Raw genomic sequence first — 27498 nt, 5'->3', positions numbered from 1 at the left:
CTCCTCCTCTTTTGTAGCTCCCTAAAGCCTAACATTCTCTAATTAAAGACTTATTCTCTGGGCTCCAAGAGTTCTTCATGTTCTTCATGCATCTGATTATCATGCAAGAAAGTCCACATCTCTCTAAAGAAGAGATATAAACCCAGGGGAGGCACATAGAGAAAAGTCGTCTTACGTCTTGTCTAAGAGGGCTACCTAAAAAGCTGAACAGACTGTCTGAAAGGAGAAATGCCTTAGATATCTCCAGATTTCTAAGGTGCTGGCTAAGGACAGAGTAACTGGCCAGCCGACTGGAAAAAATGTAAAGGGTAGAGAGACAGGCTAGCTGGTTGCTCAAATGGCGGGAGCAAACGGAGGCCGCTGCTGCACTAGGCTAGGCCTGTAGCTCCAGAGGCGTTTTTCCAGATAATGTGAATGGTTTCGATGAGAGAGAAATGGTAGGGTTAGGGCACTGAGAAACTAGGGAGGGGAGAGACTAGGAAAAAATGCCAGTGAGCCGGGAAAGGAGATTTAATTCAGTCTAGGGTCAAGCCAACAATCCCTACTGTCCAGCCACAGTGGGGCAGCTCCCGCCAGGTCTGCTGCCCCACACTGGTTCTCTTTTCCACCACTGACCCTCTCTCTTGCTATCGTACTCTGCCTATCTTGTTGATTAACCCTTCATAAACAGTCCACAAATATCTATCTGGTCCTACCATAAGCCTGGAGGAGCAAATTCCAACTCCCCAACACTTAAAGAAATCAGGGAGGGAGCGCCAATGAGCAACAGGTACAGTCTGATAAGATGGACTAGTGGCAGGAACCCAGTTCTTTGAATGCCCTGAGGAGAAACACTCCACCCAGACCAAGGCAAGGTGGGACCAGGGGCAAAGGAGAAGCAGCAGGAGCCAGAGAGGGTTTTTCTAGGTGATGCCTGGTCTGGGTTTTATAGGAGGTGCTGAATTTAACAAGGTAGAGAAGGTACATGATATTTGGGTCTGTTTTACAAGATCCTGACCATCCTGTAAACTATTTGAGGGCAGAGATTGGTCCTAAGCCTAGCAGGGAACCACTACTTAGAGCAGTTAATTTGCTAAACCAACGATGTGTAGTATACTAGAATAGCATTGTATTGCATCCTGTGCTATACAATAGTACTTTCAGGACTAGTGTAAATTAGTAACCAATATTAGCTTCACAAGATCTTTTCCTTCTTTTTTCCCTCTCCTTCCCTCTTGTATTTTACCATCTCTTTTCTGAAAAGGGATATGATTTCTGTACTAAAGAGGAAAATTGACTTATCCCAAAGACATCATCTGGGACAAGATCTATATACTTTCCTCAAGTGGATATTAGATGCTATTCAATTAATTTATTCCTAGGAGATGCTGAAGCATCTATGGGTGATGTCTTATCATGCCTGCAACTTACCTTAAAAACTGTGTCAGGGAGGGAGTGAGAGAGAGAAAGTGAATGTGGTAAATGCAAACGTAAATAATTGTTGAATTTGTTGAAGGGTATGTGTGTTTATTATAGTGTTTTTTCCAATTGTTTTACAGTTTAAAATTTAAAGGTAAAAAGTTGTGAAAATGCAAATGGATTGCTCACTTGGACAAAGTACTGAATTGGTCGGTAGTAGATGCCTTTCAGAGTCCATGTAAAAAACGCCTTTGCCTTCACGTGATGCATATTGCTTCCTGCACCTATCTTTATTTATATTTATTTTGTCTATATTACCATCTCAAAGTGTCAAGCTGCCAGAATACAACCTCATATTCAGAACTGTTCTCTGGTCCAGTAGTGCAAACCTAGACGCTCAAATTATTATTATTTTTTTTAACTTTGCAAGAAAGGATTCGCCCTGAGCTAACATCTGTTGCCAATCTTCCTCTTTTTTTTTTTCTCCCAAAGCCCCAGTGCATGGTTGTATATACTAGTTATAAATCCTTCTAGTTCTTCTATGTGAGCTGCTGTCACAGCATGGCAACCGACAGATGGGTAGTGTGGTTCTGCACCAGGGAAGCGAACTCGGGCCATTGAAGCAGTGAGAGTGCAGAACTTGAATCATTAGGCCATCAGGGCTGGCTCCACACTCAAACATTTTTAAGTGGAGATCACAATCACTCCCTTATCATCTTTATCTTTTAATGAAGGTCAAACTCTCACCTTTAATTGCAAGGTATTTAAAGCAGGTGTGTTTTCTACAGCATTTAATTGGGTGAGCATTAAAGCTAAGTGGATAATAAGCCAGGTCTGTACTTGGTGAGAAGTTGCAAGGGCACCTTGAGGCTGTCCTTTGATCAGCTTTTCCCAAAGCAAAGCAGTCATTCTGCAGCTGTTCCATTAAAAAAGAAAAAAAAGCTTTCTGGTCAAAGTCACTTAGTAAAATACTGTGTATTATATTCTCTATCTTGGAGATTCATGTTACATATTAGCAGTTAAAGGAGTTACAAAGTTCTGGCTTCTGGTAATGGAGGAGTAGGTTCTATTCGACAAACCCTTCTACAGATAACAATTAAAAATTCTGGAAAAAATATTTTTGAAAAACTACTGAAGACACTGGAAAGCAATGAAAAGCAGGCAGAAATTGAAGTAGAGCCTAGATTTGGAAGAAAGGAATGGCACTGGATAAGTTTCCATTTTTAAGTGTTTTTACTGGGAGAAGGCCCTGGACTCTGGACAGCAAAGAGGCTAAAACTCAATAGAAAATTCTCAGTTTTACTGGCTTAAAGAACCAGAGGACGAAATTCAGTGTGACTACAGCAGCTTGAAAGTGAGGGGAGAATCCTACAAAGAAGAAAGCCCGTAAGGGAAATCCCTAAATTCTGCCCATAAACTCTACTCACATCTCTGGCTGACCCTGAACTACACACTCATGGGGCAGACTCCAAGCAACCCATCCAAATCTAAAAGAACTGAGTGGAGATTTCAGCTGCTGCTTGCTGCCGGGCAAATAGAGTTTACAGTTTAAGTCTGACCAAGTTAAGTGACTATTAAAAGTAAATACTCTTTTGAGAGTATTCAAACCCAGAGTTTCTTCAACCATTCATAATGTCCAGGATACAATAAAAATTAGTAGACATACAAAGAAATAACTAAATGGAGCTCAGATTCAAGAGAAAAGGCAATCAGTGGGAACTCATCTCAAAATGATCCAGATGTTGGTATTAGTAGACAAAGATTATAAAGCAGCTATTGTAACTGTGCTCTGAGACATAAATGAGAATATGCTTGTAATGACTGGACAAAGAAATCTATGCCAAGACACATGATAATCAAAAATCCAAAAACAAAAGACAAAGAAAAAGTTTTGAAAAAAACAAAAGGATTTGATGAATAAAGATATATAGATAGATGATAGATAGATAGAAAGGTGATAAAGCAAATATAGTAAATTGTTAATTATAGACTCTAGGTGGTAGGTACATGCGTGTTCACTTGGTAATTCTTTCAACTTTTCTGGATGTTTGAAAATGTTCATAATACGATATTGGAGAAAAGGTCTGCAAAGTCCTACAATGGAAACCTGTTTAACTTTGTTTAACTCTGTTTTTATCAAACTTCTTTTTTCAACAAAACAAAATAAACAAAAGCTCTAAGGAACATGAAATAAACCCTGTATAACATTCTCTGGAAAATACTTCCTATTTAGATTTAGTTTACATTCATTTCAATTTTTCAAGTGAGAATGGGGTATCTTATCCATTGCAGCATGATAACCTACCCCCAAAACACAATGGCTTAAAATAACAACACTTTATCGTTTCTCATGATTCTGTGAGTTGACTGGAGCTCAGGGGAGTTCTGACCGGGTAGTCCTGCTGGTCTCACTTGGAATCTCTCATGCATCTGAGCTCAGAAGGGGTTGGAACATCCAAAATGACTTCTCATCCTCCAGGGTTTCTCTTCAGGTCGCTCAGGTGTCTAGTCCAGACTTGCTCAACAGCATAATGGTTGGAGTCAAAGAGGAGGGAACAGAAGTTGTGAATTCTCTTAAGGCGTGGGCTCAAATCCTCAGAATGTCACTTCTACATCCCATTGGTTAAAGGAAGCCAAAAGGGAAGCCCAGATTCAAGAGAAGAGGAAATGGACTTCACCTCCTGGTATAAGGAGCAGAATGTGCCTACAGGGAAAAGAGGAACTGACGGTGGTTGTCTTTGGAGATTATTTATCACAGGGGAGATTTGGTACCAGAATTTCCATTCAAAGCACAGAGTTGTATGCCTTATGGAAGATGTTTAAAGTTTACAAATGAATAGATGGTTATCTTACAAAAAGCAATCTTTGCTTCCTAGATCCCAGAGCTTTGTTAAGTAGCAACTTTCTAAATGCGCTAAACCGTTGATTTTGGGTACAGTGGAACACAATCTGGAATTAAGAGTCAGAAGACCTAGGTGTCTATTCTGACTGGTACTTACCAGTCGGGTGACTGGGCAAACACTTAACCTCTCTGAACCTAAGTTCTCTTGTTTGTAAAGTGGAGTTAATATATTTAACTCACTGAATTTTATTTAGGGCCAAAAAAGGAGACAGAGATCTCCCACAATTCTCAGAAGAGCAGTCCCCAAGAGAACTGGAACTAGATCCAAATCAACCTTCAGGAACCCTCAGCAGGATTTCGTGGATCTTCCCTAGTACCTGCCATTAATTTGAGTCTGCCACCTTCCCCAAGACTGTTTCACTGTCCACTAGCACTTCCTGTCATTAACTACCAATTCTTTCTCTCTACCATCAGTATTTTCCCTTTACTACATATTTCTTGATTTCTCATCACTTCTGCCTGCCATGAACTACCATGGCCCTACCTAATGGTCTAGACCAGGAATTGTCAAACTTCGGCCTGTGGGCCAAATAGGGCCTGCCATCTGCTTTTGTAAATAAAGCTTTGTTGGAACACAGTTATGCTCATTCACTTACTGTTGTCTGTGGCCTCTTTTGGCTACAATGGCAGAGTTGAATAGTTGCAACAGAAACTGTGTGGTCCACAAAACCTGTTTGGCTCTTTGCAGTTTCCTGATCCCTGGTCTAGACTCTCCCTCATGGCTCTTGTCTCTAGGCATTTATTTAGCTTCTGTTCTCACTGACATATTCTTAAAGTATTTCCCTGTTCAAGTTCCTAGAAGAAGGAGAACCAAAATCTTACAAAATCCTCATTCCTTAACGTGAAATGAAATGAAAGGACATTCTCATTTCACGCCAGGCAGATTCATAGTGTCTTGGCCAGCCGTGGAGAGGCTGCATTTGTGTGGCATGTTCTCTCCCAGCCTCATCAATTAGCTGTGGCTGAGGAAATGTAGACAATATGAAGTCAGTAAAACAGAGCTGCCTTGGAGAAGCTAGGGCATAGTGGGTACTATGATTGACGTGTCTAGTACAACTGCAAATTAAATTAAATGAGCTAATATATGTAAAATATATGGTAATGTGATTTGAGCCATATATTTATAAAGTGTCAAAAGTACTTGCCAATTAAGATCAATCTGAAATGAAATACAGTACCCCCGAAATTAATAATATAAATCAGTGACAAAATATGTAACACAAAAATTTGGTTCACACACACTATTATAGTTCTTTTGCATAATAGGACATATAGTATTATGTTATTATAGCTACACAACATAAAATACCATTAACATTTCCCAGGAGATAAAAAGTTGGTGAAGAAAGTTTAAATGAGCTGTGAAATTAGGATTGGATGAGTATTGACTCTATTTAGATGCTAATGATCCTTCTTTCTTATTTGGAAAAAACCCCAACAATTTATCCATTATGAATTATGTACCTTCTCAAGGATAAGTTTCTATAAACACAGAGTTCTGCAATACCAGCACTTTTAATAGATTCTTCTTCCATGCTTTTCCAACTTAAACTGCATCTGCCTTGGGTGACTACATCTTGGCTCCCTTCTACACTGTAGAGTATGGTTCCAGTTCAGATCTGTATGGAGGAGAAAACCATGACAGTTTTGAAACAGTCCTCTGAATCCTTCTAGCAATGTAAAAGGTGTGGTACTCAGAGTACACTTACAGAGAACTCTGACAGCATTTTCAATAAGGAAACTTAAAAAAGAAAAATTTCCCAGGGCCGGGTGGGGGCATAGTGGTTAAGTTCACATGCTCCACTTTGGTGGCCCAGATCCAAGGTGCAGACCTACACACTCTCATCAAGCCATGCTGTGGTGGCGTCCCACATACAAAATAGATGAAGACTGACACAGAGGTTAGCTCAGGGCCAATCTTCCTTACCGAGGGGAAAAAAAAATCTCCCATTGAAAAACAAACACAAAAAATCATGGGAAATAAACTTTCGGAAGAATGCCTACACCTTCCAGCCTGGAAAAATTGATAACACACACACACAAATAGCTTCCAAAATAACTTTTATTACTATATAAAAACAAGTCAAGAAAAAATAGATGCATTTTTTTCCTACAAAATTATAAAATATTCAGGCTATTTAATATTTTTCCATAAATGTGCTGAGATAAAAAGATAAATTTAAACAAAGAAATCTTTTCCACTTAAACTTTTCAGGTACTTTGTAGGAAACAAAGTTTCTTCTATACTTTCTATAGTTTTCCTTCTTCTATACTTTCCTATGTTTAGCTCTAAGACATAGCTGTTAAAGCTTTCTGTTGTACTTATCTAAAAAAGGACATGTCAAGATAAAAATTCTATCATATGGCATTAAAGTTAACATAAAGCTTTACTCCTTCCTTTGCTCTCTTAGATTTGGCAGCTGTGGTCAGCTGGTTTTGCACTAGAATTTCCAACTCAGCAGGGAAAAGAGCCTAATTGAAAACAAGACATCCTCTTTATTTTGTCCTTTGGAGAACAGAAACCACTTGTCAGTATTCCTTAAAAAGTGCATTGGCTTCCTCTGTCATTTGACTGTAAGGTCTTACATGCTATTTCTAATCAACAGCTTAGAGGAAACCACACAAGGAAAGGAAAGTACTTTGGGAAATGGATTCAGTCTGACACAGGAGCACAGGAAGCTATACACTTTTGATAATATTAATGCAAAAGTATATTCATTTGAGTTTCTCAATAAGCCCTTTGAGAGAAAAGGCTTTAGTGTTGATTTAGATGAGTGTTAAAATAAAGCTATTTTTTTCTGAAATTAGATTATGGGGTAAGCCAAGCCAGACTATCTCTGCAGAAGATATAAGCTATAATTATTTGGGGAGATTTCAATCTTGGTTTTGGAATTGATACCTAAGGCTTTCTTCCCCCCCTATTCTTTTTGTGGGCTTTTTAATGAGATATTTTTTGGGGAGAAGCTTTCTGTAGAAAATACCAGCTTTTGAAAGATAAAGGTACAATTATCATTATAATAAAAAGCCCATTAAAAGACTCTCAAACAGAAAGGTTTTCTAGATATTTTTACTATGCATTGTTTTCATAAAGGCTGAGAAAGAAAGAAGAGAAGATCCTATAATACCTGTAAGATTACCCTCATATTAGCCCACAGGAGAGAGGAAATAAAGGGCTGAGAGGAGGGGTGCTTGAGTACTTTGCAATGGAGCAGATTATCTGAGTGCCAAATCCATAATTCTTTTCACTGATAACCTCTTTCTTGGCCTATAGAAAATGGAATGGCAGCTTCGATTCTTGGGGCTGTCACTAACCTCTCCCCCCAAAAGACTAGAATTTTGTGTACCTTTATGTAATGAAACATCCATTTATCAAAAGATGTTTATGAGTGACAATGCAATTACTCCTTCCACCTAGCACCAAAACTGCAGCATGCTCTACTCAGATTGAATTTCATCGTGCCCACTATGTGCCAGGCATTGGGTTGGGCGCTGGGGATCCTTCTGACACCATCACCAACTTCAGAAACAGAATGAATTAAATAAGAAAAAAACTTGCAGGGAGCGAATCTTGAATGGTTATCTGTGAAGCTTAAAGAATGTGATGGAGTGTAGCTTATATCCAGTCTATGGCAGCAATTATTAGTTACCTAAAAGGAAATCCATTAAGCACCAAAAACGTTAAAGGTATCTGGTATAAACTGTAATGTTTTATCCACATTAAAATGCTCCAGTTTAAAATTGCAGGGAAACCAAAAAACAATACCAAAATGAGAAAGCATCATTTCAGCATAAGCACTACTTTAGGTTTTAAGTCAGCCCAGAGCTTAGACAGAGAGCTCTACGCACAAACGTGTCACTTCTGAGTCTCAATTCACTACTGAGAACCCAAGATATCCACTAAAATTCCAACAAAAGTAGGAAGGACCCCAGCTGTTACCCCGGGGAAGAGCAACCATGACGTAAGTCTCTCCAATCTTCAAACCCAAAGCTAATCAGCAGCTAAGATCCTCAAGAACAAAAATTGCAACTGATTAATCTTGAAAGCTATAGATGTTCTTGCCTGAACCTTTCTTTGTCACCAAGACAGAATTTTAAGATCCAAGGGGCATCACAGTAGGCCATGGCTAGTTGGCAGTGGCAGGGTACCCACGATCTATTTCCAGGCATGGGTGGGCCCTTTTCCTTGGTTATTTGGGAAATCTGCCTTGAAAAGGAGAGCCAGAAGGTAAACTTTAACAACTCCACTGCACTCCAGCAATTGAGATTTATCCAGGGGTGCATCAAAGTAGGTGCAAATTAGCATAAAACAAAAAAAAATTGCATAGTGAAGTGGTTGGGATCGCAGACTGAGGAACCAGGCTGCCAGGTTTTGAATTTCAGTTCCACCACTCATGAGCTTGGGGCAAGCTACTAACCTCTCCCAGATGGAGATCTCTCATCTGTAAAATGGAGATAATAATAGTACCTACTTCATAAGGTTTATCTGGGGATTGAACGAGCTAATATTTATAAAGTGCTTAGAATAGTGTCTTGGACATAGTAAGTGCCATGTAAGTACTTTTTAAAATAAAAACAGAAACTTGGGGGGAAAATGCTCCTTGAGGTTTACAGAGCAGTTTATTGCTGTTTAAGCATTCAGGCATATTCTCATTCTCATTAGGTTGGGAATCTGGATCATAAAGTACACTAAACTCTGGGGAAGGCTTGGGACTAAGTTGAGTTTTGGAAAACTTCCAGGTCTAACTAGAGAATATCTCTTCAGGTACCTACAGACCAGTTCCTGCTCCAAAATACACTAATATAAACCCTGGTCTCCAGGGCCAGTCTGAGCCCAAACCAGCTGGGGAGGGAGCAGAGGGCAGGAGCAGGGAGAAGAGAACCAGTTATTTTCCTAAAACTTTTTCTGTTGTCTACTCATGATATCTGTGTAGCATAAACCCTGTCCCAGATATTCAAGATCTGATTCTAAAACTTTAGAACTGATTCCACCTACTCCTGAAATCACTGGGATCCCAGAATTAACAGGAAATGACTGCGTGATAAGAGCCCAGGGATGCTGGCAGTCTATCAAATCTACTAACCAATAGACACATTTTGAGCATCTATTCTATGCAAGGCTCTGTGCTAAACGCCTTGGTCCTCAACAAGGAAGTGGTAACATAACCACAGTTTATATCTGCTGTTATTTATATTGATCATCTCCTTTCCAATTCAGGTAAGCTCACAGGCTTCAATCAATACAGACTCTCAAGAAATCCTACTTTATGATTAAAATAAATATTGACTCTTTGGAGCTCAATCATCTTATGGCTAAATAGGAAAAGCTAAACTGTAGAGCTAGTTTTTAAAAGCAAAGTTATATGGTTACACCTCTACAACATTTTACATGGTGGATCTCTGTCCAGCCTCATCAAGGGTGAAGTTTCTCTTCCTGGCTGAGCCTTCGTTGTTTAACTCTGAATCTGATTTGTCCACGTTGCCAACGTTTATTGCCATGGAGCCTTCCAATCCCTCTGTAGTACCTCCCTTTGGCTGAAGAAGGATAGAATTTGGTTCATTAGGACGTTTCCATTGTGGCCTGGTGACTATCCAAAAAATGAGAGCCCCAAACAGCAGAATCAGAAGGCCAAGGGTGTTTGTGAAAACACCTTCTGGTGGGAATGAATGGTATGCAGGATCTTTCCTACAAAAAAAAGAAAGAGCGTGTTCAGTTACAAATAGGGTGATACAGCAACATGCAAACAGTCTTGAATTCATCTGCTCAAAAGGCATACTGGTACAGCTTCAATGTAAATTCCCTTAAAGCTTGATCTTAAGAAGAAATTTAAGTTATCCTATAATTCACTCAATGGAATAGTATGAAATTGTTAAATTCATAAGTATGAAAATAATATAGCATCTGAAACACCTGTATCACTTAAAAATTTTAAAAAGGATGATACAGAAGTAGATGTAAACTATAATTACAATAAACATGTATATCAAAAAGATTAAAAAGGCATGCATAAATTCAATAGTTATTTTGTAAGAGTGGTACAATTTGTTGGACATTTTGGTCCTTCTTCTAAGCTTTTAGTAATATTTTGTTATATATAATAAAATAAATTTTTAAAAAATGTTTTAAAAACTTTCTATTTTTAACATTAAAAAAATTGTTACATTTATATTACATTTTCCCAACAAACAGGTATTTAACATTTTATAGCTTAAGTATTACAGTTAGGAAAACTGCAACTTACAGGGCAAAAATCAATTTCTCGGTCACTCCCGTGAGTGCTGTTGCAATCACTGTTCCAAAGATGAGAAGGCCAGAGTAAACGTGAATGGGCATGACAAGTGCTCGGAGAGAAAGTGGAGCCCAAGGAAGCAGAAAGATGAAAAAACCTAGGAGAAGCTAAACATCAAAAAGTGCAAAGGTTATCATTTAATTTTAAGTTTTAGCTAACTTTGAAATTATTATTATAAAAACAATATGTGCAAAATGAGAAAACTTTTCACGTAGAAACAAAGGCAGAAAGCGAAAAGTAAATTTCCCCACTCCAGTTCCACCACTCAAAGGTAACACCATTATCACTCTCTCCAATGTCCTTCCGGAAAATTTCTATGCCTATACAAGCACGTGTGTGGGTGTGTGTGTTGTGTGTGTGTATAGAGAGAGAGAATTTTTTAAAGTATAAATGGGATCTTACTATCCACATTTGTTAGGTATCTTGCTTTTTGCCCTTAGTATATCTTGGAGAGCTTTTCTTATCAACATGTTTTTCTAGTTTATTCATTTTAATGGCTAACGTTCTATTTTAAAGATGTAACATATTTATGCACTTCTCTATTTATGGACATTTCTTGTTTCCAGTTTTTTGCTATCACTAACAAGGCTACAGTGAACATTCTAGTACTTGTTTGTTTTCATCAGTTTCCTGAAGGATTCCAGGTAAAACGGGAAGTAAAAGGTTTTTAAGTCACTTAAGCCAAATACAATAGGACACATTAAGTCAGGGCAACCTAAAAAACTATGCGGAAAGAGTTGATAATTTTGTTTTGTAAGGAAGAGATGAGTTCTGGAGAAAAGTAATCTCCATTCCCTCGATAATTAAATTCCTAGTGGGATACTTCTCTGCAGAGAAGCCAGTGAGATTCCCATGTAAACTGAAATCTGTTAACACTTTCACTTTTGTTTTGTTGCCCCACACTCCCTGCCTGTTAAGTATCCTCTTCTCCTCGAGAAAATAAAGATGACTTGGTGGCCACTGAGTTACCAAGTTTTTCAGGGACCTATTTAGGATCTACCACCCTAACAAAACAGCTATGAGAAGAGAGGAGAATGGGAGAAAACACGAACATCACTGTTCATCTTTCCTGATTGAGATCTAAGGACTAATCAGGGATGGGATGCCAGAAGGATAGAGGCAGAAGGGGTCTGAGGCCCTAAAATACATTTAGAATCACCTTACAGGCAATGGCAATGAATGGAAAGTAACCAAAAATGCATTTGATAGGCTGGCTTACATTTTATTGTCTACTTAATACCACAAATGCCTGGATATACTAGAAATGGTTCAGAGGGTTCCCCCCTGGTGGTTCAGAATGTTCCTAATTCTCCTTCTGTGAACTCTGGTGATTCTATTAATATCCAAGTGCAAGCTTCCTGATGTACAGGTTGTGCTTTCTATGTGAAAATGTGGCTCCAGTTAGTGACTGTCAAGGATTTTGCACAAATATGTTTCTGTGAGCAAATCACCATATCTTGTCTGTGACTTGCTCACAAAAACCTACATTTTGCATATTCCTGTTCTCCTGCCTCTTTTCATTCCTAAGATTCTTACTGTTTCCTCTCATTTCTTTCAGGATTTATCATGTGTGTCTCTTGTAATCCTGTAGGGCTCAATGATCTAAGCAGATGGGATGTCAGAAATTTGTTTATGGGACCCCAAGCCATTAAATCTCGCTTTCACCATTAAAAAAATTTTTATCAACAAAAAAAATTGCTTTTAAAAGGAAAGGATAAAAATTGTAGAATGCTTAACTTTGATTGAAAGTATTCCAAATTATGCCAATTTATAATTTATAAAAACTTATAATTTATAATAATTATTCTTTATTTCCTTTTAGCCGTCTTAGCCTTACCATCTTACAAGTGAATATGGTAACTTAAAACTTAGTGGACTGAAAGTTACAAAATCCCTTTGTCCCTTTAAATCGGTGGTTCTTAAAGTGTTGTTCACAGAAGACCTGCATCAGAAACACGTAAGGTGTTTAAAGATATCCCTGGGCCACATCCAGATCTGCTAAATCAGAATTTCTGGAAGGAGGGCTCAGGAATCTGCATTTTAACAGAATGCCTGGCGATTCTTATGCCTGTTGAAGTTTGAAGACCACTGCATTTGATTCACTCAAATTAGTTGAGAATAGGGTTAACTGCAGTCTGGAAAACCCCTGAAAGTGAAGACAGTGGAATCTCCCAATATCCTCAGTCTACAGTCACTTCAAATAAAGTGCTCCAGTGTTTAGGAACCATCATCTACAGAAGGCTGTTCTTCACCCCAATGGAGTTCCTACGAGAGCTAAAGAAAAATAAAATCTCATAAAAAGTTATTTAGATATGAAAGTGAAAATGTAGTTTGTTGTTAGTGCTTTCAAGTCAGTTCTGATTCCCAGCAACCCTGTGCACAGCAGAGCAAACTCTGCCCAATCTTTTTGCGCCGTCCTCTCGCCTTCCAGCTATGTATCAGACAACATTCCGCTGCTATTCATAGGGTTTTCACGGCCAGTTTTCCACAACTGGGTGGCTAGTCCTTCTTCCTAGTCTATCTCAGTCTAGAAGCTCTGCTGAAAACATGTAGTATGATCTAATTATGCTTAAAAATGAAATATATATATTAAATTATATATATAAATTAAATATGCATATATATTCAAAGGCATAATAAAAGCCTAAAGGAAATAAACCAAAATAGAATGATATCTCTAGATTATGGCCTGATCAGTGATTTTTATTTTTATATTTTCTGTATTTTATAAATTTTTAAATTAATGTACATTACATTTATAATTAAAAATAGACAATGAAAGTTTACTTTTAAAGTTTCTGTCTTTAAATAACTGGGCTTTTCTCAGTTAATTATTACTGTCCTTTAAAGATACAAGTGTATTTTACTATGCCAGTTTTATCTCACTTTATGAAACAAAAGAGTTTTTAAAAAAAAGATATGTGTAAACCTTTAGACATAACAAAAGCTTTTATTTGCAAAGGTCATTAATGAAACCAGGAAACATCTACCTAGCTAGCTTTTGTATAAGGTATAATTAGCTTTTTTTTTTTGGCCAGGAAGATTGGCTCTGTGCTAACATCTGTTGCCAATCTTCCTCTTTTTTGCTTGAGGAAGACTGTCCACAAGCTAACATCTGTGTCAATCGTCCTCAATTTTTTGTATGTGGGATGCTGCCACAGCATGGCTTGATGAGTGGTGTGTAGGTTTGCACCCAGGATCCGAACCCGCAAACCTCAGGCGGCAAAAGCGGAGCACATGAACAATCACTGTGCCACCAGGTGGGCCCCTGATTTGCTTTTTTTTAAGTGTAGAGGTAGATTTAATGAGCCATCAAATGATTTACAGATTATTATTTGGAGGCTCCTCCCAGTTCCTCTTCATCTTTCTTCTATTTTCTATACACACTCACTCATTCCTTCATTTAAAGCACAGATTGCTGGGCCCCATTTGCAGAGTTTCTGATTCAGTAGGTCTGGGGGGGAACCCGAGAAGCTGTATTTCTAATTTCCCTTGTGATGGTAATGCTGCTATTCTAGGGACCACACTTTAAGGAGCTCTGTCTTAGGTCATTTCCAAGTTGCATTCTTCAAACATAACAGCTCTTTTCTTCTGGGGTAAAAAAAATCTAATCAGCACCAATTAGAATATGTCCATAGTTTTTTCCTAAAGAGGGAGGACAGACATTCAAATTGAGTACTAAGTCTCCTGTCAATATCCTACATCTCTTTGCTGCATTGTCTTTCATCACGTCCACCTGGCAATACCCCAACCCCGGCTCAGCCATCTTCAGGACTACCCCTGGTCTGCTAGGTACCACTGAAGTAAATCACACACTCAAGGAAACTAGCATCACTATAAATTCATCACAGTTATGAGCACTTCCACATTGCTCAACAATCCTTCTATTGTCTGATTTATCAACTGGTCCTGTGTGCTCCCCCATCCTCAAACTTCTGACTCTCCCATGTACCTCTTCACTACTGGCAGATGATCTTAGCACCACCTCATGCAAAAAACAGAGGCAACTTCAGAGAAGAGCCAACACACCAAAAAATCATCCCAAGCCAACACTTCCTTCCTTTCTTCAATTACAATGGAGTTGGAGTCCTCCAATTTTCTAGCTGTTCTCTGCAACCTGTTTCTAAAGACCTAGCTATAGATTACTGCAACCTCTCCTTCTCTACTGGTGCTATCCTGTGAGCATTTTAAACATGCCCAAGATTCTACCAATGAAAAGAAGTTAAAACAAACAACAGAAAGTACCCAAACACCTGCCTTGCCTCCCATCTCTGTCCAGTTACCATCTTCTTTCTCTCTTCCCCATCCTACCCAAACCTCTTGGCTCAGTTGTCTATTTTCTCACCTTCCACTCCCTCTTCAATTCAATGAAATCTGGCTTCTGTCCTCCAAGGAAACTGCTCTCCGCAGTCACCAGTGACTTCCAGGTCACTAAATCCAATGCACAGTTTCTAGAGCTTATTTTCCTTGACTTCTCAGTAGCAGCTGACACTCCTCAAACCCCCTCCTCTCTAATGTTCCCTTTCTCCTCCACCCACTTGCTCGAGCCTGCAAGTGGCTCTCTCTCATCTCTTATATCACTGACTTTTCAAATCCCATTAATTCTACCTCGTAAATGTCTTTAGAAACTATCCACTTTGCTCACTGCTACTGCTACTCCTCCAGGCCACCATCATTTCTCATCTGAATCTCTGTAAACACCTTCAAGCTAGTCTCCCTATATTTACTTCTGTCCAGCCTCCAATTCATTTTCCATACCACTCTCTGGGTATCCTGTCCTCCTTTCTGTTCCTCAAATAAAGCAAACTTTCACCTACATATTATTCCATCCACCTAGAATACTCTCTCCCCTTTCAACATTAAGCTCATGACTTCAGGTTTTTGTCTGACCTCCTTTATCCCCTCCATCATATGAAAGCTCTCCCATAACACTCCATGCCCACCCACCATCAAATACTCAATGACCTGTCTCCCGCTGTGAGCTTCATGAGGGCAGAGAGCATGCCTCTTTGGGCCCATGCTTGTCTTGTGGAACAATGTATTCCCCACAGCCTAGCAAGGAATCTGACACATAATAAGTATTTAACTCTGTTGAATAAATGGATAGATTCACGAACAAAATTTCACTGACATAAAATGCATGTTCTCAACCATGAAGGTGCCTATGATCTATAGTAGAAATGAAAAATGCCATCTTCAGGTCATAAAGGAGACTACCACAAGATGTACACTCCTAGTAACAACAGCTGGTTTGTGTCATTCCTGTATCCTAAGGCCTAGGCTGAGCCTTTCCATATAATATTTGGCTTTGATTCTTACGATGTTGTGAAGGGTGCATCAAAAGCCTTAATTTATAGGTGAGCAAACTAAGTCCAGAAAAGTTCAGTAACTTGTCCAAGGTCACCAGCTACAAACGGATGAACCCAATTCAAACTGAGGTCACCCTGATTGCAAGTCCTGTGTTCTTAAATGCTGCCTACTCCCTGGATCTGAGCAAGGAAGAGAAGCCAGTGGCCAAATTTTCTCCTGCCAAACAAAAGTCATGAAGTTGTGAAACGACATTTCTGAGAAGCCTACTTAGCACACAAATAAAACATAAGAATATAAGAATTTGGTTATGTCAGAGAGCAAAAGAGAATCTTGAGACAATTAAAAATGTTTTTAATTCATCCAAGTTCAATATTAGAAAATCTATAGATCTAATTAACTATATTAACAGATTAAAGAAGGAAAAACATATTCATCTCAACAGACACAGAAAAAGTATTCAATAAAATTGTACATCCATTCATGATTTTAAAAGAAAAACAAAACGTTCTCACAAACTGGAATAGGAAGAAATGTGAAACATTTGTACTGAATGCTGTTTTTTCCTCAATCAGGTTTGAAATGGTTTATCTATTTTATTTTAGCTTTTTAAAGAACCAGCTTTGCATTTCATTTATAACTTCTTCTAATTTTTATTTATAGTTGTGGTAGGCTGAATTACGCTCCCCCACCCGCAAGATGTCCATGCCCTAATCCCTGGAAACTTTGAATATGTTATGTTACATAGCAAAAGACACTTTGCATATGTAATTAGGCTTCTAGATCTTATGACTGAGAGATAATCCTGGATTATATGGGCAGCCCAATCTAATCACATGAGCCCTTTTAAAAGCAGAGAACTTTCTCTAGCTGGAGGAAGAAAAGATGAGGAAGAGGTAGGAGAAGTCAGAGAGATTCCAAGCCAGTGAGACGGATTCAATGCACCACTGCTGGCTCTGAGAGGGAGGGTGCCATGTGCAAGGAGCAGAGAGAGGACTATATGAGCTAAAGACAACCCTCAGCTGACAGCCAGTGAGGAAATGGGGACCTCAGTCTTACAGCCACAAGGAATTGGATTCTCCCGATAACCTGAATTAGCTTGCAAGCTGATTCTACCCCAAAGTCTCCCCATTACAGCCCAGGCTGGCCAACACCTTGATTTTGGCCTTGTGAGACCTAGAGCAGTGAAACCAGTCAAACCAACCTGGATTTCTGATGTACAGAAACCGTGAGGTAATAAATTTGTGTTGTTTTAAGCCACTAAGTTTCTGGTAATTTGTTATGGCAACAAAAGAAAACTAACATAACTGTCCATGAATTTTTTTTTGTCTTTATTTTCCTGGTGTATTTTGCTGTTCTCCTTTAGTTTCTTAAACATATACTTAGTTTATGTATTTTAAGTACCCCCCACAAAAAAAATATTAAAAGCATTTAAGCCTATATTCCTCTGAGAACCATTTTACCTAAGACCCATAGATTTCAGAATGAATATTCTCTTTTTTTGCTAATTCCTAGCTATTTCTTAATTTTACATGTTAAGATACAGAGCAGAGTGTAAGTTGGTTTTTAGAAAGTCCAGATTAAAAGGCATTTTTGGTATAGAAAGCTTTTTTTTAGCTTTAAAAGCTTTGATGATGATGATGATGATGATTATACAAGAAATGAATGTGTGTTTAGAAGATATAGAAAGTGAAAAGAAAAATAATCACCTAGAATCCAGCCACCTAGAGAGCATTACTGCTAAGGTTCTGGTGGTGTATATCTTTCCAGATGTTCAGAGAACGCCCTGGCATATAATTAACTCAGTAAAGGCATTTTATTCAGTCCATCGTAACTACTGTACTCAGAACCACAGAACCTTCTCCCATGGAAGCTACGTAGAGTTTGGGTGCTTTCTGTTCTGTTCCTCAGAGATACGGACCTCTACTAAGGATGCTCTAACACAGGCTGAGTGATCCTGGGGACATCCTGGAAACAACAGAACCGAGTGCTTGTGGGGAGGGCCCAGGACCTAGACAGACCTGGGCCTGAGTTTCAGCTCTGCCATTAGCTGTGTAACCTGTGTGTCCTCAGCATCTGTAAAGGCTATCTCACTTAAAGGACTATGTGAGATAAGTAGACTGCTTCACACTGTGCTCAGGCTCTGGCATTCTGCATTCTCACGCGGCGCAGAGGAAGTGAAGCAAAGCAAGAGGAACAGATGGCTGGAAGCAGAAGAAAGAGCTGAGAAAAGTCTTGGAGAGATGCTAGTAAGCCAAAAAGGTCCTCAAAGCAACCGGTAGCATCTCAACGGCCCCTGTTCTTGCCATCCTACTCTCTGAGGGGAAAGGGTCCACCAGTTGGTGGTGGCAGAGGAAGCTGCTCCCAGATCTGTGGCAGTAGCTGAGAACACTGAGGGAAAATCCACCTTGAGGACAGGAGATCTGAGCTGGCTCAGCCATCCAGTTTGAGATATTCTCCTTTTTCCTTCTTAATCAGGAAGATCATGTTTGATGCAGGGTTTTCTCTGTGTTTCCCTCCTGTCTGACATGGTTCCCTTCCCCAATCCTTTGCTCCAGGCACAGTAAGGCAAACAAATAATTAATAGTGTCCATACAGATAGTAACTTTTATTTAATTAAAACTCAAAAAACTTATCACTTCAAACGCCTTTCTTTAAGAAGAAGAAAAACAATAAATTAATGTCTGATAAGAGGTCCTACTTTCAAGAGGTCATACAGTCATATATTTTAAGATACACCTTGGTGTTTTATGGGTTTCCTCTGGTTTCTTACTTCTCCTATACCCACAGAAAAATAAAGTTCACCATCATGTCCCAATCAGGTAGCTGGATGTACATTGTACTAACCAAGGAAGGAAAGTGAATCAACATAGTTGACAAAGATTTTTCAACAAAGTGGTTAACACCAAAAAGACTTTAAAATTAACCTTTACTTTAGCCACCTAGAACGGCCAAATCCCTATCACACTCTATTAACTTAATGTTTAAGTACAGTGCTCTCAAGAGCGTGTGTTTTTAGTAAGTGAAGAGAAGACAGAGCAAAAATAAACTAACTACTGAGGCTTCAAAATCTAACAAAGTAACAAAGAGATAGAAATTCATCTCTTCACTCATGAAGCTACATCTAGAAAATAGAAGGGACAGAGAATGTGGGAAAGAAATCTAAAGCTCTTGCCTATGTTAGTTTATTCTGCACACAGAACTTAGAGTCCGAACAATGGGAGTCTAGATGTTACGAGGTGGCAATTTCCCTCCATACATATGTCCATATTTTAAATCTCACATTCAAGTTCACAGACTGTCAGTTCTGCAGTTCCAGTGCCCCCTCAGGGGAAAATATAATGGCAACAAATATAACAAGCACTAGTGGGAATAAGATAAGTTCCAAGAACCTATGAATGCATAGAAAACATCTACAGTATTTCATTGTTTTACTTTTTATATCTTGTTTATAAATATACTGAGACACTGACCTGTAACATGTAGAGTATGACAGCTATCAGTCCAATCCAGCTGTGCAGACTGTACATATTGGGGATATTCCTGGCATTGTGGAAATCAAAAACGGCCACCAGAGAAATTATTGCAAGAACGGCAGCAACAGTGTTTAATCCTGCATGGATGGATTTCATCAGGAACTTGCTGCATTTCCAAGTCCATGGCAGTCTGTATACAATGATGGCTGGGAAGAGACAAAAAGGGACAGAATGTGTGTGTGTGTTTTCAAATCAACACAAGATGAACAGTTTGACACACTGAACACTCCCTTCCATGAAACCTTCTTCTCTTGGCTTTGGCTTCTCCTCTCTTGCCTGCCTCTCAGTGGTTCCTTCTTGGACTCTTTTGCTGGTATCTTCTTTACTCCCGACTTGTGACTGAACCTGGGTGCCCCCCAGGCTCAGTCCTAGGACATTTTCTTCCCTCTGCACTCTCTGTGGGTGATCTCATTCACTCTTTCACCGAAATGCTACCTACATGGCAGAGACTCTAAAACTTATGTCTCCAGCCCAGAACTTTCTTCTGAACTCCAGACCCACATAATCCAACAGCTTCTTGACATCTCCTATGGATGCCTCTAAGATATCTCAAACTTAACACATCAAAATTAAATTCTTAATCTTATGATCTGGTTTCTTTGTATAACTGTCTTAGATTGATTTTTTTAAAAAAGGACAGACTAAGGAATAGAAAAATATGCAACAAGATTTAAATAGACAAATAGTACATCCAAGTGGCTTATAAACATAAGAAAGATATCAACCTCATTAGTCAACAGAGCAATGCAAATTAAAACTACATGAGAATATCTCTACCACATATCTAAATGGCTCAATTTGAAAAATACCAATATTGCAGAGGATGTGAACAATTAGAACTCTCATGTTCTGCTGATGGGAGTTTAAATGAGAACAATTTGGAAAATTAGCAGTATCTACTTAAGCTAACCTTATGCATACTTTATAACCCAGCAATTCTACTGTGTATATGCCCAAAAGAAATATGGGCATGTGTTCACCAAAAGACATGTACTAGAATATTATTAGCAGCACTATTTGTAGTGGCCAAAACCTGGAAACTCCCCAAATGCCTATCATCAATAGAGTGAATAAATAAATTGTGATATATTCATAACATGGAGTAACATACAGCAAAGAGAATGGATGATCTATAACTAGAACTTCACCCAACGTTATGGATCAACCTATAACGTCAATCCCAAGAAACCCGACATAAACCAGTATATACTGTATGATGCAATTTATAGGAAGTATAAAAACATGCAAAACTCATCTCTGCAATAAGAAAAGTCAGGATGGTGGTTGCCCTTGTGACGAAGGGGTATAGCTACTTAGAAGGGACGCACACAAAGAATTTCTAGGCTCTTGCTAATATTCTGTCTTTCAATCCGGGTGTTGATTACATAGGCGTTCACTGAGGGAAGATTCATCAAGCTATACATTTATATGCGCACTTTTCTACATGTAGATTAAACTTCAACAAAAAGATTTTTAAAAAGAGGGTTTTCTTACGTGTTCTGTTAAAGCAGTAGATTATATGCCCACCTTAACCAGCATCCAATTAATTTTTGTCCTGAAGACGATATCCTGCCCCTACCCCACGTCAGGGAAAATTTAGGTTTCTGAAAACGTATGGCAGATTGAAAAGTTTAAAGAATACTTCTTTGGAAGATGCATTCCACTATACTCAGTATCCTGTACACTTCTTAATTCCAGCCAAAAAAAGTGCCTCTTCCTACTAAAGACACTTATAATTTAAATATATAAAACTTCATAGGATCATCAGAATGTAAGGGATTATCTAGTCTGTTTTCCGGCAGAAACACATCTAAACCTACAAAGGCAGATGCGAATTCAGCCTCTTTAAAGCTTTCAGAACAAGATGTCAATCTTCCTACTTTTTGGTTTCACTGCAACTCCTTGACAGCCCTCACCATTAGGACAGTATTCCTTTTATCTAGTCCAAAGTCTACTTACTACCTACTAAGTTTACTGCTTATATGGGTATCTTATAAATGCTGATTGATTATATTTCCTTGAGAACACGGAGACTTTTCGGATAATCATTTCTATATTCAATGTATCTTTCGAACCATTTAATGTAACACCTTAAAGGGTATACTTTTAAAAGCTACTTCAAGGGCCCTTCTCATCCTCTCTGGGGGCAGGAACACAACTTGCTGTTTCTCCTTGTATGCCCTGAGCCAAAAGGAGCCCTGGGCTCAAAGTATGCAGCTGCATAAGTATTTTTTTTAACTCTTATTTTGAGATAATTGTAGATTCACATGCAGTGTTAAGAAATAATACACAGAGATCCCACGTACTCTTCACCCAGTTTCCCCTGATGGTAACATCTTACATAACTATGGTACAATATCACAACCAGGAAACTCATGTCAATATAATGCACTGACCTTACTCAGATTTCATCAGTTTTATTTATTTGTGCATGTGACCCTTAATATTTTCAAAACAAATAAATGTAAAGCACTTTCTGCAGACTGATCAAAGCTAGAAATCAATTGATGTCAACTCAAACACTGTGGTTTTCCCTTCTCATGCTTTTCTCCTCTGATGATTCAGCAGCACACCCTATATGATTCTCTGGTTTTCAAAGAAACCAAAGGCCTCTTTACTCAATGACTTGTGACCTTTTATGCACTCAGTGGAGCCTTCTGCAATCTGAGATCAGGTAGTATTAAAATTAAAATGTGTAATATGTGAAGACCTAATAACACATCTCCCCGCTCCTGGCGTAGCGTCATTTATTACACACACACACGCAATTGAGCCCTTGCTCAGCAGCGGACACATTGATAAGCGCTTTACATGTTTACACTTTAATTTTACTTTGACTCTGTGAGGAAGGTACAATTATTATTGCCGTTGTACAGAGGAGGAAACTGAGGTAGAGATAGGTTAAGTAGCCGGCTCAATTTCAGTTAGTATGTTAAAATTAACACTATTATTGTTATCATATCATCATCATCATCATCATCATCATCGTATCATCCAAGCACAACCCAGGGGGAAGGAACATTAGATGAATGAATTTGAACATCTACATACGAAAAGGAAATACTCAGGATGTGTTCGTTTTTCAAATCAATTGCATACTAGCTTTCCTTCTCTAGCAGTAGCACAAATGGAACACAATTTAATCTTTCATTGATGATTTGGGATTATCAATAAAACACTGTCACATTACTATAAGAGTAAGCCCTTAGGGGCTTTGGAAGGAGGAAGTCCTTGCCTCTGATCAAAATGGGCCCAGACAATTATGGTTTTTTAGTCCTGGGTCTAGTTTAGAGTTTTTCTATTTCTTTTTTTAGTTTCTTGCTCAGGTTAGGGTGCCTAACTCCAACCTCTCCCCTCCATCATCCTACCTTATCTTTTATTCCTACCAGCTCTAAGTTCTAGCTTATAAATTTTTATGTTGGCAAAAATCTTAATATCTGTTATGTCTGGATGGTGAGTACACGGGGATCTGTTATATTATTTTCTGTATGGTTGAAAGAGTACATAATAGTTTTAAAATTAAAACAATATTTTCGTAAGCTTGCAAGCCCAACTGCCAATTAGCGTCAACTACTAAATAGGTAGATGTGGAAATCTGAGGGGCTCTCCTATGAGTGAGGCATGGAGTCTTCAGCATCTCTCCTGCCTATATAGAAACTCTGCTGGATGGCAGAAAATACTTCAAAATGCTCTCAGAATAAAGGAAGGCTAACCGTAAAATGTTGTATTTGCATAAGGTGTTTACATACTTTTAAAAATGTATAAATAACCAAAATACGGTAGACTTCAGGAGAAAAGGGCAACCTTAACAAATCAAACCACATTTCTTAAACAAGAAGCTATTCTCAACAGTTATAAAAACTGCCTGGAGAGTGGAATTTAAATATTTCTTGCTTCTTTGGCTTGGCACTTACCTAGACACCATTCCTGAGGTTCAGTGGGAAGGAATAAAAAGGTTTCATAAGCCCAAGAGGAGGGGAAATGGTATCAAACAGCTACTTGTGACTGAAACAAGGGTTTTCTGTTAAGAGGCCCTAGTTGGCAAGACCATTTTCCCCTAGAAAATGAAGGGAAACATGAACACGTATACGTGAGACATACACTTTAAATCTTTTTAAAAGAAAAATTAGTGGTAGTGGAGCATGTTATTGTGATAAACTTAAAAAAGAAGGAAAGGAGGGAGGGAGGAAGGAAGGAAGACCTGCGTATAATTATTGCTTGGACAATGAAGAGGAAAGTACAGTAACTTGAATTTGAATTTAATAATTAGAAAATTTCTCAGCTCCTAACCACGTATTTAAATAAGCAATCAATGAAAATATATATTCTCTAAAATGTAATCTCTGGTTTGACATCAGCTTTCCATCCATATACCACTACAAACCATGTACACAAATTTGTCTTACAGCAAGCAGTGCAAATTTAGAATGTGTCAAATTCTACCGGGGAGAGGGGCAGTTGGCGGGAAAGAAATGTCCCCAAGCATAGAAAACAACTTGACTCTATGTTTTTCTATGTTAACATCTTGTGATTCATGAGGGTAGGAGCACGTTTATCTTGTTTACCCTAACATCCACATTTAGCACCGAGCCTGGCACATAGTAGGAATTCAGTATGTGTTGAATAAATAAATCTTAATACAGCCCAGTAATTCATTCAGTGTTCCCTAGCAAATGAGCGATCCTCTTTTAAAATGTACAAATCAAAAACTCAAGACAATTTGTACTGCTGACCCAAGTGTTACTTCATATAAGACCAAACAGTCCTTTCAAATACGTAAAAAGCATTCTGCACTTGGACCCACTCAACAGTTTTAGGTAAGCTTTAAGTGAACCCCAAAATAAAATAAGAGTAAGTTATTGAGTTTGAAGTACACTGGAACTTTAAAACACTTATAAATTTTACTTAAATATGGTGTGCCCATTACACTTTTCTTAACTCTTTGAATAAAGTATTATTTTGCCTTCCTTGGTTGAATGTTCAGAGAAGGATTATCAAGCTTTAACAACTCATTTCCCTGTGCACACAAGAGTTTACCAGCCTCTATCCAAAGGACTTCAAGTTTAAATGTGAAAGCAGAGAAGTCTCTTTAAATAAACTTCTTGAAAAGATCCCTGCAGTGGCTATCACAGAGCATCTGAGCTTTGAAACATGCCCGTGCATTCAAACTGTCTCATAGCATGAACACAAGGACAATGAAAACCTTTGGAGAATCAAAATGAAGGAAGTGATTCAGATGATTTGGAAGATTTGTTTTAGCATCTTGGTACTAGAAGCATCTCTTTGAAGTGATTGAAATCCTCACAAAGGCAGATTTGGTACCAAATAGTGTATGAAAAGAGAAAAATTCAATTAACTGGCTAAACATTTACAAACATCCAGAATTTTTTTTTTTTTTGAGGAAGATTAGCCCTGAGCTAACTACTGCCAATCCTCCTCTTTTTGCTGAGGAAGACTGGCCCTGAGCTAACATCCGTGCCCATCTTCCTCTACTTTATACGTGGGATGCCTATCACAGAATGGCTTGCCAAGCGGTGCCGTGTCCGCAACCGGGATCCAAACTGGTGAACCCCGGACCGCTGAGAAGTGGAACTTGTGCACTTAACCGCTGCGCCACCGGGCCGGCCCCCAGAAATTGTGAGTTGTTGGAAACATCAGCTATATTTTTTTGTGCTGCATATCAGTGTATGACAGCTTAGAAATAGTACTGGTTCTGATATCACCTGGTTGTCTCACCCTGGTCAGACATTTGAGCTCTAAGATAAGGAGCTGAACTTCACATCCCAGCCACCTGGAAACATTTAAGGCACAGGTTTTCTAAAAGAAAACCATAACTCAGCTCTAACGAACTCAAATCTGAACAGCTTGTAGATGAGGCTACATCTTACTCATTTGTTTTACACAGTGTCTGGAACACAGTTAAGCACTTAATAAACGCATGCTAATTAAATAAATAGGATAATATATGAAGGAATAGAATGAATGAATGAATAAACGAATGAACTAAGAAATGTACAGCCGAAGTCTGTACAGTCATTTCAAAGCCTGTCTTGATCTTTTAAGAAAGTTTCTGTAGGAAGAAAAAAAGTTATAACAAAGATTTCTGGTCTCTCTTTCTGAAAAGGGAAGATTGTTCAATTTTTTAACGGAAAACTTTAAAGTCACACAAAGTCAAGACAGAAAACCCTAGCAGAAGTCACTTGTAAACTGGCAGGTATGGACTGGATTTGGTCCACAGATGTGTTTTATTTAATCAGCACAATGATTTGGGGGTTTTGTTTTGGTTTTGTGGCTTATTTACTTTAGCTCGAACCAGTTTTTAAAAATCTTGGATTCTCCTGGAAAATGGGAAGCTCTGGCCACCTTGGGCTGGCATCCCCATACAGCCACAACCCGCTGGAGCTAAGTAGAGGCTTCCTATTTTGCCAGGAGTAGGCACTGCCCAGTTCCCTACAGTTCCCACCCCTCAAACGCGGCATGTACCTACATCCCGCTGCCCGAGGATCCGACCTTCGGTTAACTGTACTACTAAACAGATAAAGTGGTTTGTCATCAATGTTATTAGGTGACATTGCTTATAATAAAAACAACCCCTGATTGGCAAACTGTGTCTAGACTGGGAGGAACAATGAAAAATCTATAAATACTTGATAAGAATGCCATACTTTGGGCTTCCCATAGTGCAATGGTAACTGCTATATCCTGTATTAGTTTCTTAGGACTACCATAACAAATTACCAAAAACTGAGTAGCTTAAAACAACAGAAAGGTATTCTCTCACAGTTCTGGGGGCCAGAAGTCCAAAATCACAGTGTTGGTGGGGTTGCCTCCTTCCGGAGGCCCTCAGGGAGAATCCATTCCACACCTGTCTCCTAGCTTCTGGTGGCTGCCAGCAATTCTTGGTGTTCCTTGGCTTGTAGACACATCACTCCAGTCTCGGCCTCCATCTTCACACGGCCTTCCCTTCTGTGCATCTGTGTCTCAAAGCTCCTTCTCTTTTCTCTTATAAGAACAACAGTCATTGGATTTAGGGCCAACCCTAAATCCAGGATGATCTCATCTTGAAATCCATTACCCAACTACATCTGCAAAGATGCTCAGGTCACAGTCACAGGTCCATGAAACAAGATTTGGACATATCTTTTGGGGGGCCACTATTCAGCCACTATGTATCCCTTGCAGAGGCACTGGAAACCAGGCCTATAGAGTATTACAAGAGATGTTGGGGGGCCTGCTCCGTGGCCGAGTGGTTAAGTTCGCGCGCTCCACTGCGGTGGCCCAGGGTTCGGATCCCGGGCGCGGACATGGCACCGCTCGTCAGGCCACATTGAGGCGCCGTCCCACATCCCACAACTAGAAGGACGTGCAACTAAGATATACAACTGTGTACAGGGGGAGTTTGGGGAGATAAAGCAGAAAAAAAAAAAAAAGATTGGCAACGGTTGTTAGCCCAGGTGCCAATCCTTGAAAAAAAAAAAAGAGATGTTGGTTCCTGTGGGGCATGAGACCTTAAGCCCTGATCCCTCAAATGTAGATCTCTCGTCTCCCAGTGCCTGAGCTGTCCCCTGGGCGAGGATAGTTTATGGAGGACTATGTGGATAGCTACATGTACTGTTGCTACAAGGACGCCTGCTGAGAAGTACCTAATGCTGCCCTGTCAGCACGTGCTAGTTCCCATCCTCCATCCTTCTGAGTAGACTGGTGCCCACTGTGGTCTTGGTAGTCTTGTGTGTCTGAATGGTTAGTTGAACCTAGGATGACACCCCGGTTTGTGCTATACACCCAATCCACTTCACCTATTTACTTTATATCCTGTCCTTGTAGGTATGACTCCTGGTTTAAAGGATTGGCTGAGCTTTCATGAATTTAGTAAGTATTTATTGAATGTCTATTACATGTTAGGTGACGTTTTACACATCACGGATGAAGCAATGAAGAAAAAGAAAATGTCTCTCCCTTTTGGGAGCTTACATTTTAGTAGGAGAACACAGAGTAAACAAATAATTAAAATAGTGGTCAGAATTTGGATAATACTGTATTTTAAATTTGGAGTCTACACAATTTTCTG

The 27498-nt window shown here is 39.0% G+C and overlaps 1 protein-coding gene across 2 annotated transcripts in view; it reads right to left on the bottom strand.

Annotated features, from left to right (window-relative positions):
• Positions 1-6471: 6471 nt before the first annotated feature.
• The window catches only part of CYBRD1 (cytochrome b reductase 1), a 29473-nt gene continuing 8446 nt past the window's right edge, over positions 6472-27498 (bottom strand). The window contains exons 2-4 of one of the 2 annotated variants that reach the window (XM_014846594.3): positions 19368-19576; positions 10540-10694; positions 6472-9983 (exon numbers count right to left, since the gene is read on the bottom strand). In XM_014846594.3, the coding sequence (XP_014702080.1) occupies positions 9683-9983; positions 10540-10694; positions 19368-19576 (665 nt within the window). In that variant the 3' untranslated portion in view covers positions 6472-9682. The remainder of the gene's footprint in view (positions 9984-10539; positions 10695-19367; positions 19577-27498) is intronic. The other variant, XM_014846595.3, reaches the window with a different exon arrangement.

This window comes from Equus asinus, chromosome 4 (genome assembly GCF_041296235.1).
Source record: "Equus asinus isolate D_3611 breed Donkey chromosome 4, EquAss-T2T_v2, whole genome shotgun sequence".
In the NCBI taxonomy this organism is placed as follows: Eukaryota; Metazoa; Chordata; class Mammalia; order Perissodactyla; family Equidae; genus Equus; species Equus asinus.
This window is presented reverse-complemented; position numbering and strand designations above follow the sequence as displayed.